The sequence below is a fragment of the Macrobrachium rosenbergii genome, chromosome 40, assembly GCF_040412425.1.
Source record: "Macrobrachium rosenbergii isolate ZJJX-2024 chromosome 40, ASM4041242v1, whole genome shotgun sequence".
Classification (NCBI taxonomy): Eukaryota; Metazoa; Arthropoda; class Malacostraca; order Decapoda; family Palaemonidae; genus Macrobrachium; species Macrobrachium rosenbergii.
The window spans coordinates 5428063-5444896 of record NC_089780.1 but is presented as its reverse complement, the minus strand read 5'-3'; the positions used below and the strand labels follow the sequence as shown (position 1 = coordinate 5444896).

The 16834-nt window shown below is 43.6% G+C and overlaps 1 protein-coding gene across 1 annotated transcript in view; it reads right to left on the bottom strand.

Moving 5' to 3' along the window:
• LOC136825999 (zinc finger protein 420-like) overlaps positions 1-16834 on the bottom strand; it is a 115659-nt gene that overhangs the window by 50802 nt on the left and 48023 nt on the right. The window contains exon 3 of the mRNA XM_067082857.1: positions 10761-12403. Within this exon, the coding sequence (XP_066938958.1) occupies positions 10761-11689 (929 nt within the window). The 5' untranslated portion in view covers positions 11690-12403. The remainder of the gene's footprint in view (positions 1-10760; positions 12404-16834) is intronic.

Sequence of the window (16834 nt, the reverse complement as noted above, 5' to 3'; positions counted from 1 at the left end):
TCAATACCTGGAACTCAAGGGAGCCTTCCTGGTATTTTTTGTAAATAAATTTAGAAAATCCACTCGCATTTAGTGTTGCCGTCACCTATTTTGCCTGGTTTGGAGCCATTGTGTGTTGACTGAGTATCCCTGCCCAGAACAACAGGTGTGAATCAGTCTGTGCTGAGCTATTGTCGGGGAAAATTCTTGACATTTGGTCCCACGATAGTGGATACTTACTATCCATTTCAGGGACCACAAGTCATTGTTTTTCTCAAATATTTTTCAAACTAATTATTTGATCAAAATGGCACTTTGACACGGTGTACAAGGCACCTCCTGCTGATTTTTGGTAATATAGTACATTGTCAAATGGTTTTAGTTCAGGCATTTACTCTTGACTCACATGGTGTTGCCAAGCATTGCCAAACTATGCATTCGAACATCCTTTATCCCCATCCTGTCCCTTCCTCCCCCTTCCCCTCCTCATTCCTCCCTCAACCCACTTTTCTGGCCTCCCTATCTCTGCCCCCCCGCCTTCCTTTCCTGTCTATAGGGGATAGCGGATGTTCAATTCTGTAGATGAGTCCTGCTGACTCATGCCACTTTGCCTTTAAAAGTCAAGAGTAAACGCCTTAACTAATCCCATTTGACAATGCACTATATTACCAAAAAGTTAGCAGGGGGTGTCTTGTACACTGTGTCAAAGTACCATTTTGATCAAATTATTAATTTGAAAGATAAGTGAGAAAAATGATCACTCAAGGTCCCTGAAATGGATAGCAGGTAAATAGCCAGGACGCACGTGGCTAGGCTGTGCCATTCCGAGTAGCATTAATTGGTCATTCCTGTCTCCTGCCGGTTACGGAAGGAGTTGATGTGGAAATTTTCAGGAAACCAGGTGGCCTCACCACACATTTGATGGTAACGCGAAATTCTGGACAAGTACATATAATTGTTCCAACATGATATACAAACCCTCGGTCCTTTACAATAGAAATTTAATTCAGCACAGCTAGAACACAACTGTTTAACTCTAAACATGTGCTAGAACACAACTGTTTAACTCTAAACATGGTGATGAAGTACATAGTTAACTAATGACTACGGGTGGGAGTACCACCCGCCCAGTCAGTTTTTAAGAGGTGCAAAATAATGAGTAGGAGGACAGGTACTGCTAGTTTATTCAGAACACAGGTCGCTTATAAAGCGGCGTGCGGACGTCACACAGAGGAATACAATAGAATTTAGGTGACCCGAGGTCAATTACTCTCGGTAATAATTACAATGGATAAATACAAGTAATGTAAAAAGTAAGTTCACAAGAATTGACATAACATTCTAACACATGTGCAAAGGAAGCAGATACAAGAAAAATATGGCTAATTTCACTTGACCCGATCCTGTAGGAGCGATATAGAAGAAAACGGGTGGTTCACCATAGAAAACCCACTCAGCGGGGACTTTACAAATACTCCCCCCCAAGACGTGGGTAAAGTCTGGTTAATGTAGGTATCTGCTGGGCCGTTGGAGAGTGCCGCGGCTCCGTGAAGTCAGCTGGGGGGTGCGGTGTGAGTGGAAGCGGCTGCCTGTGGCGCTGGCTGGTTGCTTTCAGGGGCAGCCACACGACCTCCTTTTGGGGTGGCTCGGCTGCGGAGGCAACGGTTCTTGCGGAGGGCGCTGCGTGGTACCGTCTGCTGTTTCCTCCAACATGGCGGGCTTGAGACAGTCTACCGACACCCAGTCGTCCTTCCTGTGCAGGGCGTGGCGGAATGCTTTGGTGTTCCTCTCGAGCACGCGGAAGGGCCCCTTGTAGGGCCTGGTTAGTGGAGGGCGGACGGCGTCGTCCCTGACGAAGGCGTGGGTGGTGGAGGACAGGCCGGGAGGCGTGAAGGTTGCTGACCTATCGGTATACATCCGCTGACAGGGAGCGAACTTTCCGACTATGTCGCGGAGCCTCTGGACTGACGGATTGTGACGATCTCCCGTGACGAGTTCGCCCGGGACTACGAGGGGCTCCCCGTAGATTTTCTCTGCTGCGAACAGGTCACCGTTGGCTCTGAGGGCAGTTCTCAGTCTGAGGAGGACCCAAGGCAGCTGGTACTTCCAATCCTCAGCGGTGCAGCGGGCCATGAGGGACGCCTTCAGGGACTTGTGGAATCTCTCCACCAATCCGTTGGCTGCGGGGTTGTAGGCGGTGGTGGTGTGGTGAGAGGTCCCCAGCAGGCGTGCCAGGACGGACCACAGCTTAGACAGGAAGGCCGGGCCCCTGTTGGTGGTTATGTGGTCCGGGACACCGAACCAGCTGATCCAGCTGGAGAGGAGGGCCTTGACGCACGCACTGGCAGTGGCTTCCTGCATGGGCGTCGCTTCAGGCCACCTGGTTGGGCAGTTGACGATTGTCAGGAGGTATCTGGCCCCGCCTGATGGGGGAAGGGGGCCTACCACATCTACGTGTGTGTGTGTCCAAACTGCCTCCCCAGCTGGGGAAACTTGCCTACCCGTCTCAGTGTGACGCCCTGTCTGGCTGGTTTGGCACCGGATGCACTGTCTCGCCCAGGCTGTCACGTCCTTCCGCATACCATGCCAGACAAACTTCTCTGCCAGCAGCTTGGCTGTCGTCCTGCCGGAGGGGTGGGACAGCCCATGTATGACATCGAAAACCAGACAGCGGCAGGAGGCCGGTACCAGAGGGCGAGGCTGGCCGGTGCTTATGTCACACAGCAGTTTTGGCCCCCCAGGGGCAAGGGGCACGTCCTTCCACTTGAGGGACGAGATGGCGGTGCGGTAGGCTGGAGTCTCTGGGTCGGTGGTCTGCTCCCGGGCAAGGTCCTCATAGTTGATCCTGAGCTGCTACAGGGTTCTTCCTGCCCGGGAGGTACTTGATTATGCAGGTGAACTCCGCGATAGCCGCTGCTGCCTGGAAGCCCATGCGTCCCCCTGCTTTGTGAAGGCATGGACCAGCGGCTGGTGGTCCGTCCAGATTGTGAAGGGCGTACCCTCCAGGAGGAACTTGAAGTGACGTACCGCCTGATACACTGCGCAGAGTTCCCTGTCGAAGGTGCTGTAGCGGGCCTCCGCGGGCTGAACTTTTTGCTGAAGAAGGCGATGGGCTGGGGGGCTCCGGAGATGATCTGCTCCAGGACAGCCCCACAGGCGACGTTCCTGGCATCCGTCATCAACTGGAGGGGGGCGTTGGGGTCCTGGTGGGCCAAGGTGGTTGCCTCGGTGAGGGCGGCCTTCATCAGGGAGAAGGCCTGCTGCTGGTCGGGTCCCCAAACTAAGGACTTCGGTTGGCCCTTCAGGATCTCCGTCAGGGGGTCCATGGTGTGTGCGACCCCGGGGATGAACCTTCTGTAGTAGTTGACCATCCCGAGGAATTCTTGTACGGCCTTGATTGGAAGTAGGGGTGGGGAACCTGGTGACAGCTGCGACCTTTGATGCGAGTGGATGGACGCCCTCGGGGGATATCTCGCGGCCCAGGAAGTCAGCTTTTTCAACATCGAAGGTGCATTTATCGAACCTGACGACGAGGCCATTCTCCTACAGGCACTGCAGGACCGTCCGGATGTGTCGCAGGTGCTCTTTGGGATCTGGAAAAAATTAGAATATCGTCCACGTAACAGACGCAGAAGTTCAGGTCCCCCAGGATGCTGTCCATCAGCCTCTGGAAGGTTGCCCTAGCATTCCTCAGGGCGAAGGTGGAGAAGGCGAAGACGTAGGAGCCGAAGGGCGTGATGATGGCGGTTTTGGGGATATCCTCTGGAGCAACTGGTACCTGGAAGTAAGATTTCAAAAGGTCTAGTTTAGAGAATATTTTGGCCCCATGAAAGGAGGCCGTGAGATCTTGCATGTTTGGTAGGGGGGGGTAGTGAACTGGTTCAGTTGCGAGGTTGAGCCGCCTGTAGTCGCCGCAGGGTCTCCAGGAGCCGTCTGGTTTCTGCACCATGTGGAGGGGAGAGGCCCACGGGCTGGAGGCCTTCTTGCATATGCCCATCTGCTCCATCTTGACGAAAGCGTCCCTGGCCTCCTGAAGGCGCCGAGGGGGAAGCCTCCGGAACTTTGCATGTGTTGGGGGGCCCTTTGTCTTAATGTGGTGGTAGATTCCATGCTTTGCCGGGGCCCCGGGTACCTGGTGCAGTTCGGGCTTGAAAACGTCGGTCAACTCCTTCAGCAGTTGGACGTACTGGTGTGGGGCGACGGAGCAGATGGTAGGCACGCTGGGTCCCGGCACCACGGGGAGGGACTGGCAGGAGTCGGTGTCTAATAGACGCTTGCGACCGACATTGACTGCCAGCCCAAAGTGGGCGAGGAAATCCGCGCCCAGGAGTGGGGCCCTCACATCTGCGACAATGAAGTTCCACGTATATCTCCGGCCAAGGATGGAGAGTGACAGGAGCCTGGTACTGTAGGAGAGGATGGGGGACCTGTTGGCAGCTGTCAGGAAGGCAGCTGGGTCCAGCGGGTGTTTGCGGTCCTCTCTGGATGGCGGAACACTGATCGAACGGCCCTGTTGTCGACCAACATCATCCTGCCGGAGACAGTGTCGCGGACGTAGAAGCCTAATTGTTTTGGGCTCCTGGGTTCCTCTGCTGCCATGGCAGCCTGTTCTGTTGGCCGCCACCTCCTCCGTTTTTGGATGGGCGAAAGAGCAGGGGGGTTGGCAGTTCCAGGCGTCCTTGCCATACCACTGGTGGTAGTAGCAAAGCCCCGGTGGGTTTTTCTTGTGGTGGTATGCTGGCCGTCTCCTGGTGACGGCGCTTATCTCCTCCTCCGCGTTATCCCCCAGCTGGAGGGAACTGATGGGGTGTGCGGGCGTGGATGCCCGCTTCGCTGCCCCTGCGGAGTCCGTCAGCCGCTGCGCTGTCCTGATCAGGTCCTCGAGCGGCATTGTGTAAGGGTCGAGGATCTGGGTTCAGATCTCCGGGAGGAGCTGACGGAGGAGGATCTCCCTTGATAGGCTAATCTCCGACTGCCTACCACTGCTGTCCGTCTCGGGAAGGGTGAGGAGGTCCTGGATCACGCCCCAAGTCTCCAGGATGTTCTGGTCATGCCGAGGGTTGTTGACGAGGTCAAGGGCGCGGGCGGCCCTCTTGGAGATCGGCAGGGAGCAGGTCTTGACAAGAGAGGTTTTTAGATGCTGGTAGGTGACAGGGCGTGCGGCAGACACCCACAAGACGAGCTTCCTGTAGACCTCCTCCGGGAGGGCGTTGATCATGGCATCGGCTTGCAACACCCCATCAGTAAGTCCCACCAGTCTGAACTGCCCCTCGACCCTGTAGAGCCATGATGATGGGTTGCTGTGCGTGAAGGGTGGCAGCTTTATGGCGAGGGCGGATTTAACCTGTTCCATCAGGACGGCCAGCGTGCGGGGCGCGGGTAGCGGCATGGAGGAGCGCGTGAGCCTTGGCGTGGGGGAGGCTGCGGATGGGTTGTGCGCGGGGGAGATATCTGAGTCCGCAAAGTTCATGGTTAACTGTATGTGGGAGGGAATGTCAGCGTCCATACTCACTATTGCCCTCTTACTTGGAGTGGGTTACTCACGTCAATATGCACTTGGGAGCACACCGTGTGGGTCCGCTAATGATGCTGGTGATTTGCCAACGAGAGTCAGCACGCCCGAACGCTGGTTAAAGCGCCGTGTTTAGTCTGTTAGGGGTGTGGGGTAGTTCATGGAGCCAAAACTAGGTCGCCATATGAGTCCGCTAATGGCTCCGGGAACCACTCCAGGGTCACCACTTTAAGAGGTGCAAAATAATGAGCAGGAGGACAGGTACTGCTAGTTTATTCAGAACACAGGTCGCTTATAAAGCGGTGTGCGGACACCACACAGAGGAATACAATGGAATTTAGGTGACCCGAGGTCAATTACTCTCGGTAATAATTACAGTGGATAAATACAAGTAATGTAAAAAGTAAGTTCACAGAATTGACATAACATTCTAACACATGTGCAAAGGAAGTAGATACAAATGAATTAGTAATAGGTACATATTTACACAGGAAAAATATGGCTAATTTCGCTTGACCCGATCCTGTAGGTGCGATATCGAAGAAAATGGGTGGTTCACCATAGAAAACCCGCTCAGCTGGGACTTTACAAGTTTATACTCATTTTGCTTTTGGCTGCCAGCTAGGAAGGACGTGTGCTTCTTCTCCACTCTGCCTGCCATTTGACTTTGTTTATTGATAATATATGAAACGTGTTATAATATATGCAACTCCTTATTTTTCTCTTTGAGTTTAAGCTTTCAGTAATCTAATATAATGATTCATACTGATATTTGTAAACCCTACGACTTTTATTAACCGATGCTGTGTCAAACTGATTAACGTTGCTAAGGCAACAGGCTTAAAATAGTTTTTTCACCTCACTTACGCGTTTAGCTCTTTATGTACATTCTCTTGGTGAGAATGTTATTTCTTCGCATTATGAACGAATGTTTATTTTGCTGATAATTTCTTTGACATTTGTAATGTTTCGTATTTTCAGATGTTGTAGTGCTCGGCCCTGGGAGTAAGGGTTCTCTCGCTGGCAATACTTGCAGTGTTACCCTGTATGTTGCTGATTGCTCTTTTTCTGATGCTATGGGCATGAAGCAGCTGTTGCACAGGTTCTCACCGAACGTGTGGCTCGACCCTTGAGAGAGAGTTCATTATTAATATTATTATTAAAACAGTTTAACCAGACCACTGAGCTAACTATCAGCTCTCACAGGCCTGGCCCAAAGGATCTGGATGAAATGCCAGGTCTAGGCCAGAGGCCTGGTGCTGGGACCAAATACTGTAGGTCATTCAGTATGATGATGAATGAATGAAAATGAAATTAAGAACTGCACAAAGGCAAACACTCTCATACTGGAATAAACTCACACATTAAATACTTTTATCCTCATGTTTTCATATATACTCACTGAAAAGGTATATTAAAATTCAGAATAAGTTAAGAAACATTTTAGAATTAAGATCCCTTAAGGGCTTCATATTTTTATTATTTACTTATTTTTATATTTTATTAGTTAAATCACAGCTTCTCATGAACATGAAAGTTGGTATTTACTGTAATTGTAGAAGATTCTGACAAAATTTCCTTCATTGATCTACTTCCAAAATTTTATAATCATTGCAGGTTATATTTTGGGCATTCACACAGTGCAGTGAATGCTTGACTGTTATCAACACTTTGCAATCTGGGCATTCAGGAGGAGGGCCACATGGACTGTTCATTAAGTGTCCATGCATCAAACGAGTATGGTCTATTCAAAGACGCATCAGAATTACTCGTGTGTGTCTCTCTCTGATATGATGAATTCCATTCTCCAACTCTGGATTTTATCTACTTTAATTTATTATTTTCAGGTTCTTCACTCCATATATTTTGCCATTTACTACTGTACAATGATTGTTTTCATAAATCTTATATAGTCACTACCAGGGATGTTTACATTAGTTCTTGTCATGTGGACTGCTTTTTTAGGTGCTTTATCAGCCTCTTCATTTTCTTTAATCCCTACATGGGCAGGAATCCAACATTTTTTCTAGATTTTTGTCCATTATTATACAATTTATGGAGTGAAAACTCATTTTGTTGTACAATATTATTATTTGGACTGTAACTTTGTATGGCTTCTATAGCACTTCTGGAGTTGCTATAAATCGCAAAATTATCAAGTGAGGCTTGTTCAGTTATTTTTATGGCTGATGCTGTTGCACATAACTCAGCTGTAAATACCAAGGCATTATCTGGTAGAGAGAACCGATACGTTTTGTCATGGGATACTGCAGCATATACCACTCGGCACTGTGATTTACATCCATGTGTATATTATGTAACATGGACCTTTTTGGATTATATATGTTCTAATGTATGTTGCCTATGGTGTTCTGGGGTATATGAATAACTTTTTGATAAATATTTTAAGTGCATACAAATTCTCATTGTATTCATTGTCCAAGAAGGTAATTTTACTATTAAAGGTAATTGTATATTTATATTCAGCAACTCAAACAATCTTCTAGCTCTCAACTGGGAAAGAAGGTGGATGATTTATAAATACATCTCTTAATCGAAATAATTTTTTGGTTGGAGAATCATTTGTCTGAATTCACAGAACACACTTCATTATTACTAGTTGAGAGAGAGAGAGAGAGAGAGAGAGAGAGAGAGAGAGAGAGAGAGAGAGAGAGAGAGAGAGAGAGAGAGAGAGAGAGAGAGAGAGAGAGAGAGAGTTCACCACATTCAACTTGTAAAGATGATGTTGGTGATGATCTAAAGGCTCCTGAACCTATTGTAAGGCCTTCATTGTGAACTGGGTATAATGTTATAGCATCTGATGCTGAGCCATATATTTCACTTCCATAATCAATGATAGATAGCACTGTTGCATTATACAGTACAGTAAGGGTATGTCTATCGGCTTCCCAAGTAGTGTTTCGATAGTTTTTGAATTAGATTTAATGCTCTTTTATGCTTTGATTTCATGTATGTTATATGGGCTTTCCAGTTCAAGTGAGTACAGTCTCAAATACTAACCCCAAAAATTGTGCTGTTTGGCTAATTGGTATATTATGGTTTCTGATTTTTAAATATTTCTTCACTCTTTTTCCATTTTGTATTTTTATAAAACATGATTGCTTGAGTTTTATCTATGGAAAAGTTAACTTAAACTTTTATTAATGATACGTTCTGCGTGTTTCATTTGAGATGCTGAATAATATATGGCAAAATCATCCATATACAAGTTACTTTTAATTCCAATAGGTAGATTTTACTGATATCATTTATTGCTAATGTAAACAGTGTGCCACTAAGGATGCTTCCTTGTGGAATGCCATTTTCAAGTGGAAATGTATTTGACAATACATCATCAATTCTCATTATGCCAAGACCACTGAAAGATAGATCAATTTTCGGTGGCCTTGATTATACGAAGTACAGTTTCTTCGGCACATTTTTTACTCGTTTCATAGTTCCTTATGGGAAATTAGGTTTAAATAAAACATTTTTAAAGTACACATCTCCAGAAACGTAACCCTTGTGTTATTTGCGAGGTGACTACTTATTTACACTAAGCTTGGTGGAGTTGCAGAGAAACTGGAGGAGCATCTCTCCGAGATATCGAGTTCTCAGAAACATTCAGCAGTTTCATGATGTTGGGAATTCCACCACCTCTATAAATTTTGAGTTTTAAATTGTGAAGCCTATAATGCTTGGTTTTCGTTGAGGGTGTTATAAGCAGCTTTATCATCATGTGATTCAACATTCCCCAATATTGATAACATTCATCATTATGATATGCTTAAACACTTTCCAGAACCTGCTAAATGTTTTCTTTTTAAATCCTTAAAATATGGGAGAATGGGATTCTTCCTCCTTGGAAGAGAGCCATTGCTGTCCAAAAATCCACATCACACCCCACTAGCTACAAACCAATATCACTTACAAGTTGTGTACAAGTTGTTTGAAATATGGTGAATTCCCGATAAGTTACTGTATTTAGAGAATAATTGTTTGTAATCTTCTATTCAGTTCCGTTTCAGGAAAAATCAGTATACCTTCGATCCTTTACTTATTTATCAACTCAGATTCAACTTGATTTTGCTAATCATTGCCAGACAATTGGACTCGTCTGATTCAGAAAAAGCTTATGATATTACTAGCAATTCAGTATTATTAAACAACTTCATGATATGGGAATTCGAGGTAATATGATTAATTTATTAAATCTTTTTGTATGATTAATTTATTAAATCTTTTTGTATGACAGGCATAAGAGTTAGAGGAAGGCGTCCCACAAAGCAGTGCCCTCAGTGTCACTCTTGCTGTGGTAATCTATTACCAGCATACAATACTGTAGTTCAATTTGTCTCCTTTAGTCCAGGCTTCATTGTCGGTAGACAACATTGCCATCTATGTTACTGCTCAAGATGCTTTTTCTGTGTGCAAATATATGCCTCGGTCAGCAAATGCAATTAGTAAATGGGCTGAGGAAAACACGTTTCAGATTTTCTCTCTAAACCGATGAAAAAGTGATTGGGGATGTTAGGTAAGAGCATTTTATTCCCCAAATCACCCTGCTTCAAATACAAGTCAACAACATTGTTACCAAGTTCAGTGATGCTCCAGCTCATGGTGAAGGATACTCCCATACCAAAGGCAATGGTTTGTACTTCCATAGGAACAATTCTATATTTTTATGGTACTTTCACATTTGTTGCTGCCTGTTGTAAAGATGCATAAACCAATAGACAGATTTTTATTTTCCATTTAATTTTTAACAGAGACCATTATAAGTAAGAAACGTTGAAAATGCTGAAACTCAAAATGGCGTAACTGGAGGTATTACTGTATGTGTGTGTGAGCGCCATCTCTCACAGGCTATCGTTTTTCTCTCCCTTCTTATTTATTTTACCTCTGAAATGCAGAATATCCTGTCATGATCTGAACTAAACCAAATTTTCAATTCTAACACAACCTCAAGGGACCTTAAATGTATATCTGTTCTACCATGAAAATACTTTCTGACCTTTTCTATAAAAACTTAGTTATAAAAACTTATTTATTAATAAACTTTCCTTACAATTAACATGTGACATCAAAAGCATATTCTCTGGCTGTGAAATTTCTAGGTAGTCTTGGTACTTTAAGCAAATGCATAATATTGACAAAACATTTTTATTAAAGAAATTCCAATTAGCGTACCATTCAATATTCGTCATATGTACAATTCAGTAAACAAACTAATTGAAATTCATACTCAGATTTAAAAACATGTCTAAACTAATCCATGATTTCTTCTTTTATGTAAACAGCAGGTATGTCAAAAGGTTCTGATTTTACTGTAGCTGGCACATCTGTTGAAAGATCTTCTTTGAAAACACGACATGCTTGAGAAGAACTCCTGGTTCCCACATACTCTGCACTTCCCTGACAACTAGCACCATTTTGTGAATCACCAACATGAGACTTTCCATTCTCAGGAGAATTCTCTTCTACCTCAGTACTAACAAAAGATATATCCTGAATGGCTTTTCTCTCCTCCATGTGAGATATAGAAGTACGATTACATAACTTCCCATACTTCTCACTTGAAAGTGACTTATCTATAGCATGACATACTTTCAAGTGTCTGTTGAGGTTTTTCTTTTCTCTAAAAGTCTTTCCACAAACAAAGCAACAGTGAGGCCGCTCATCAGTGTGACTCCTCATGTGAGCCTTGAAATTTCCATTTTCACTGAAACTTTTACCACACAGTAGACAAGAGTATGGTTTCTCACCTGTGTGTTGTCTTTTGTGCATTTTCAAATGTCCATTTTGAGTAAAACACTTCCCACAAACATCGCACAAGAAAGGACGTTCTCCTGTGTGTGTTCTTATGTGTCTAGTCAGAAGCCCTTTTTCAATGAAGTCCTTCCCACAGACATCACATGAGAATGGGCGCTCTCCTGTGTGAATTCTCAAATGCCTGTTTAAGTGATCCCTCTTAGGAAACATCTTGAAGCACACCTTACAAGTAAATGGGGCACCCTTTTTAAGCTTCCCTTTTGGTGTCCTGTGCATACATGGCTTTCCAAAGCTGGGACCACAAATGTCACAAGAAAATGGCAAGCTATGCAAGTTCAACTCCATATTTACCAGGGGACCATTTGTTTTCAACGGTCCCTCTGTTATCAAGGGTCCATCTTTCACTAAAAATTTTTCAATATCCATCTTGCAAAAACAACTATTTCAAGAGAAATTGTAAATGTGAGATTACAAACTGGTGTAGGTCCCAAAAAGCTAAGCTAACAATTTTTGTACTGGATGTTGAAAAATAAAACTGGTATAAAAAATTTTTGGTAGACCTAATATGGTTGAAGACATTTTGTAGTAAATTACTAAGAAATCATTATCAGAATTATAAATTTGGATTGATTAAAGTTAAATATATACCTTTATACAGTGATAATTGGAGACATAAGAGAAATTTTTAAATTCCAACTGTATTCTTTCCTTTATATCAACATATAAATGCCCAAAAGACCTTCAAATTGTTTTCAAACCTCTGGGAAAAGGGAGCATTAGCCCTCAATTATAGATAACAATCTAAAAAGTCTAGATACTGATATAGTTAACATCCTGTTATTTCAATTATTTAAAACCCAACATTTTGAAACAATCTACAATAAAAATTTTGGTTTTATATGACAATTTCAGCTTAATGATAGATACTAAGCTGTTTCTCAAGAGTTAAAAAATCTGTAAAGTTTGTTTGCCTAATGGTAACTTTCAATTGCAAATCAATGCTAAACAATTCTAACACACTCATCGCAATTGTCTGAACGAAATACAGTACACAGTAGGCATAACAATGCCTCAACAGAATTTAGCTGCAGACTGGAGTCTTGATGACCATTTGGAATCAGTGCTGGTGCATGTTGGAATCTGAAACAATGAAGACAATTTTAGAATATTTTCTTATTTTATGAAAAAGGCAACATAATAATCACAATGTCTGAAAACTCAAGAGCCTGTACAATCCAAAATATATTACTGTACAGGTGGACATTCGCTAACCCACATACCTGTAACCCAGTTCCTTCAATGACTTGTTACAACTTAAAATTTCCTTGGCCACCATGATTTAAAATTCCCCGAGCCACCAAAAATGTTTTAGTTTGCTTGAGATCCGTTTCCAAACATTACGATACATTAATTAACTCTTATTTAACCCCAGTTATGGCTCCAGTGAATAAGAAGTGCTCCCACGCTGTGAAAATCGCAGTGTGATTCATCAATACAATTCGTATATCCAAGTAATTATTAGTATAGACTTTTAAAAGGAAAATGTTTATTAGCAAAGTTTACTCTGGGATACTTAGCTGCAGCATGCCAATGTCTTCGTCAGTAGAGTTTACAGGTACTTTGTCATAACATACTTTAAGTACATATATGTCTGTACCTAAATTCCTTCTTCCTCTCTAGATGTAGGTGCTAAGGTGTATTTGCCTATTGCTGATACTGTTTTGTTGACATATTGTAAATATATCATTGTTCGTATTTCTTCAGTAGTCATCATATCTCTCATAAATGTATTCTGGTGTGCAGACCATTTACATTCCATTATATAATATAATTTATTGAAAATATTAAGTTAGTGTGTTCAAGTGTTATTTTCTTTTTGTGGATTATCAATTTGCATTATTTGGAATGAATCTTACTACTGTTAAAATTAGCGTGTATCTTCATGCTGCTAGGTGCTATCAGCATTTAAAAAAATACAAAAGAAGCATGGCCGACCTGGTTAGCCTGTCTGTAACCACCTTTTTTCCACCACCAGGTGGCTTTAGAATGTTTATGTTCTTCCTGATGTGTCCCTGTTTGCTTGGTGGAATTCGGCTGTAATGATTTTGGTGTATTTTTGTCTTTTTTGGGAGCTCTGGCTGTATTTCTCCTGTACAGTATTGTACTTGATTTTGTTTTTGAGTTATGTCTTCTACTGCTAGCCGAGATAGAAGCATTAGGCTATGCAGGAGTGAGATTTGTATTAACCGGAATATATTCAGTTAGCCATGACAGCCACACACTGTGTTTCATATACATATAAGGGTAAGAAGTTTTAATTTTCCTCTCGTGAAGAACGTACAGATTGGTCAAATGTGAGAATTAGTTACATAGGCACTTAGTCAGGTCTGGCCATAAGCCTACTCCATCTATCCCTCCTATCTGGTGTATCCCTTCTCTCACTCCTTTGCTTGACAAGCCACATTCCTCTTCACTATTAAGGCTCTGCATTCCCTTGCTCCCTATCTGGTTCAGGAGAAAATGTTAGGTAGAATGGAAGATATTAGTTTATTATTAACCTCAGTCAGACATTTAGCCAACTTGGTGACTAAAGATCACGAATTCCTCCATAGTGATCGCCTATTTCCAGTTTCCCCCGTGAGAGAGAAGGTGATGGAGCCTACGTCTGCCTGTAGCCCACACTCTGGAGTGCCCTGCATCAGTTGGTCTTCTCCTCTCTCAGGGAACCATGGCATGTCTCAGGACAAAGGTCTGTGCCCTTCACCTCTCTGCCATCTGCTGTCTCGGCAGTGAAACATTCTTCGAAAAATTCCTTCAGTACAGTTAAGTGCTTGCTCTAACCAGCTCCTCCGTTATCGTCTTCTGCCAAGAGTGAAAGTGATGCATGCGAGCCTGCTGAGTTATCTGGGAGTATTAGACAGGTTCCTGTTAATCCAGTAGTTTCCGAACCTAGTGTAAATACGTATGTTGTCCAATCAGCTATTCACCTAGTACCATCTTCCATTGCTTCCTTTTCTGATGCTGACCGCCCCCCGCCAACCCTCCTACTCAATCCCCACTTCTCTCTCCTAGTATTTTGTCTGCTGTTCCTATTTGTACTAGCGGCCCTTCCTCTTCTGCAGCTTCTTGTACATTACATATGACTCCGACTGTTACCTTAGTCAGATCGTCTCTCGAGTCGAATCTTGCGTCACTTGTGAATTTGTCGCATAAGTGTGAAGTGTTTGAATTGTTTACCACTGTAAAATCATGTGCAAATCCTCTACCTGCTCACACCTAACCGTCTCCCTCCCAGTCATCTCCCCCACCCTCCTATTGTTTCCTGTCTGCATCCTGTGACATCATTGTTGTTCATCTCAGGCACATTCAGATGATTCTCCTCCAGTGTTAGGTGCTTGTTAGACTGCGCTGCTTTGCTTTACCCTTGCCTTTTTACTGAAGGTGATCCGGTTGATTGGCATTCACTTTTGTCGGCTTCTACCTTGGCTCTGGTTCAAGCAAGTAAGAAGTTAAAATTGTCTGATTCTGTTTTTGCACACTTTGATGCAATATCGAAAGCTTTATCCCTCAAAGCAGGACATAAGAATTCGAAGGCTATGGTTTCCTCCCCCATGAAACCTCAGAGAGTTGCTTATTATCACACAGGATCAATGCCAGATCTTTGTCCTTCCCCCGTTCAAGACGCTAGTTATCTCAAGTTGCTTGACCCTATGAAGCATACAGCTCTCGAAACTGGTAAAGTAGTTTGGTCTAATAGTGAGGCAGAAGTGCTTTCGAAATTAGCTTTTCATGCTATTGAAGCCCTTTCCTTTGCGGAACTTGCACTTAGTACTACTGCTCATTGTGCCAAGTGAAAGATCACGTTATCTTGAGGGAGAAAAGGTACTTGATGAAGATGTTGGGTATTTACCCTGCCTTGATAGAGCTATTTCAGATGCTGCTGGAGAATTGTCACATATGTTTACTAGTTCTATTTTGAAGAAACGAGGACAATTGTTCCTTTTCTTGTATTGTAAAATAATGCCAGCTCAGCGATCAGTAGCTGTTTTTGATGCCCCTCATCAGCATCTACTTAATCCTGAAGTTTTTAAAGCTCTTGCTGAAGATGTTTCCAATCAAGAAAATGACATTTTTATAATAAAATAAAGTTTTATATATACTTGCCAAGTGATTACATAGCCTATGTTTCTAACTCGCACGGCAGCTAAAACTTTGAAATTCACGGTAGCATTCGACTGTTTTAGTGTAGGCGACTAGGTCCCGCCCTCTATCGGGGGAGGAAGGGTACAACACCACTGAATAGCGTCAGTCTGTTTATGCGCTCAATGTCCACAAGAAGAGAGGAGGGAGGGCTCTGATTGAGTAATTACTTGGTAAGTATATATAAAATTTTCTTTTATTACAAAAATGTCATTTTTATATATGTAACTTACCAAGTAATTATATAGCTGAATCCCATATTGACAGGAGGAGGGATGCATGGACATGTGTAATCTTAAAAACTTTCAGCAGAAGAATGAGAGACAAAAATTCTATTAGCACTGGTTAAAAAAGTAGTTGTATCCTCACCTGATAAGAAAGCTGCTGCAGACATACTGCCTCTGTTGGTGCTCATCTTAACCATAGTGGCGCAGCAGTGAAGTTGTGGAGTGCGCCCCTATATTGGTGGGAAGCATTGCAGCAAAGGAGGATTCCAAATGCCACAAGGCATCAATGGAGGTTATTCAGTTCATCGAGTAGTCCGATGGCTAACATAACCATACAAGAGTGTCCTTGCCCTGGGTGCAGTACCATAAAGACATACAACCAGGAAACTTTGTCACCTACACACTGTTTTTATTAAAACCATTACCCAACTGTAAAAACAGGACTGGTGGGTACTCCGGGCACATAGTACCCTCAGGCTCCCCAAGAACTCAACAGCCTAATCAAGGCGAAAATAGGTAGAATAGGAGCGGACTCCTATTCTTCCTCCCCTAACACCATGCCAGCTACAGACAGCAGACCCAAGGTACTGCAGTTTTCAAAAATAGTTTCTATTTCACGTAAATAGTGCACTGCAAACACAGATTTGCATTTCCAGAAAGTTGACTGGAGAATCACCAACAAAGACATATTATGTTTAAAAGCCAACGAGGTGGCGACGGCTTTAATCTCATGGGCTTTAACTTCCAAGACTGGTAGAAGGTCCTTGCGAATTCTTGAATGCGATTCCAAGATGACGTCTCAAAAAGAATGATATTGTGTTCTTGGAAAGGGGTCTAGAAGGGTCCTTCACGGAGCACCAGAGCTTACTCGAGGGACCTCCGATCTTCGCTGTTCTAATAAGGTAGTGCCTTAGTGCCCTGACGGGACAGAGTCCTCTCTTCTTCTGGTCCTAGACTTTCCATCAAATTCTTGATGGTGAAGGAATGAAGCCACGGCTTAGAGGGGGGGGGGTCTCATTCTTGGCCAAGAAGTCTAGCATAAAAGAGCAGACTGCGTCTCCTTTTGAAAAACCTACTCATCTGTCAATGGCTTGCAACTCGCTGACTCTCTTAGCCATGGCTAAAGTGACCAGAAAAAGTTTTC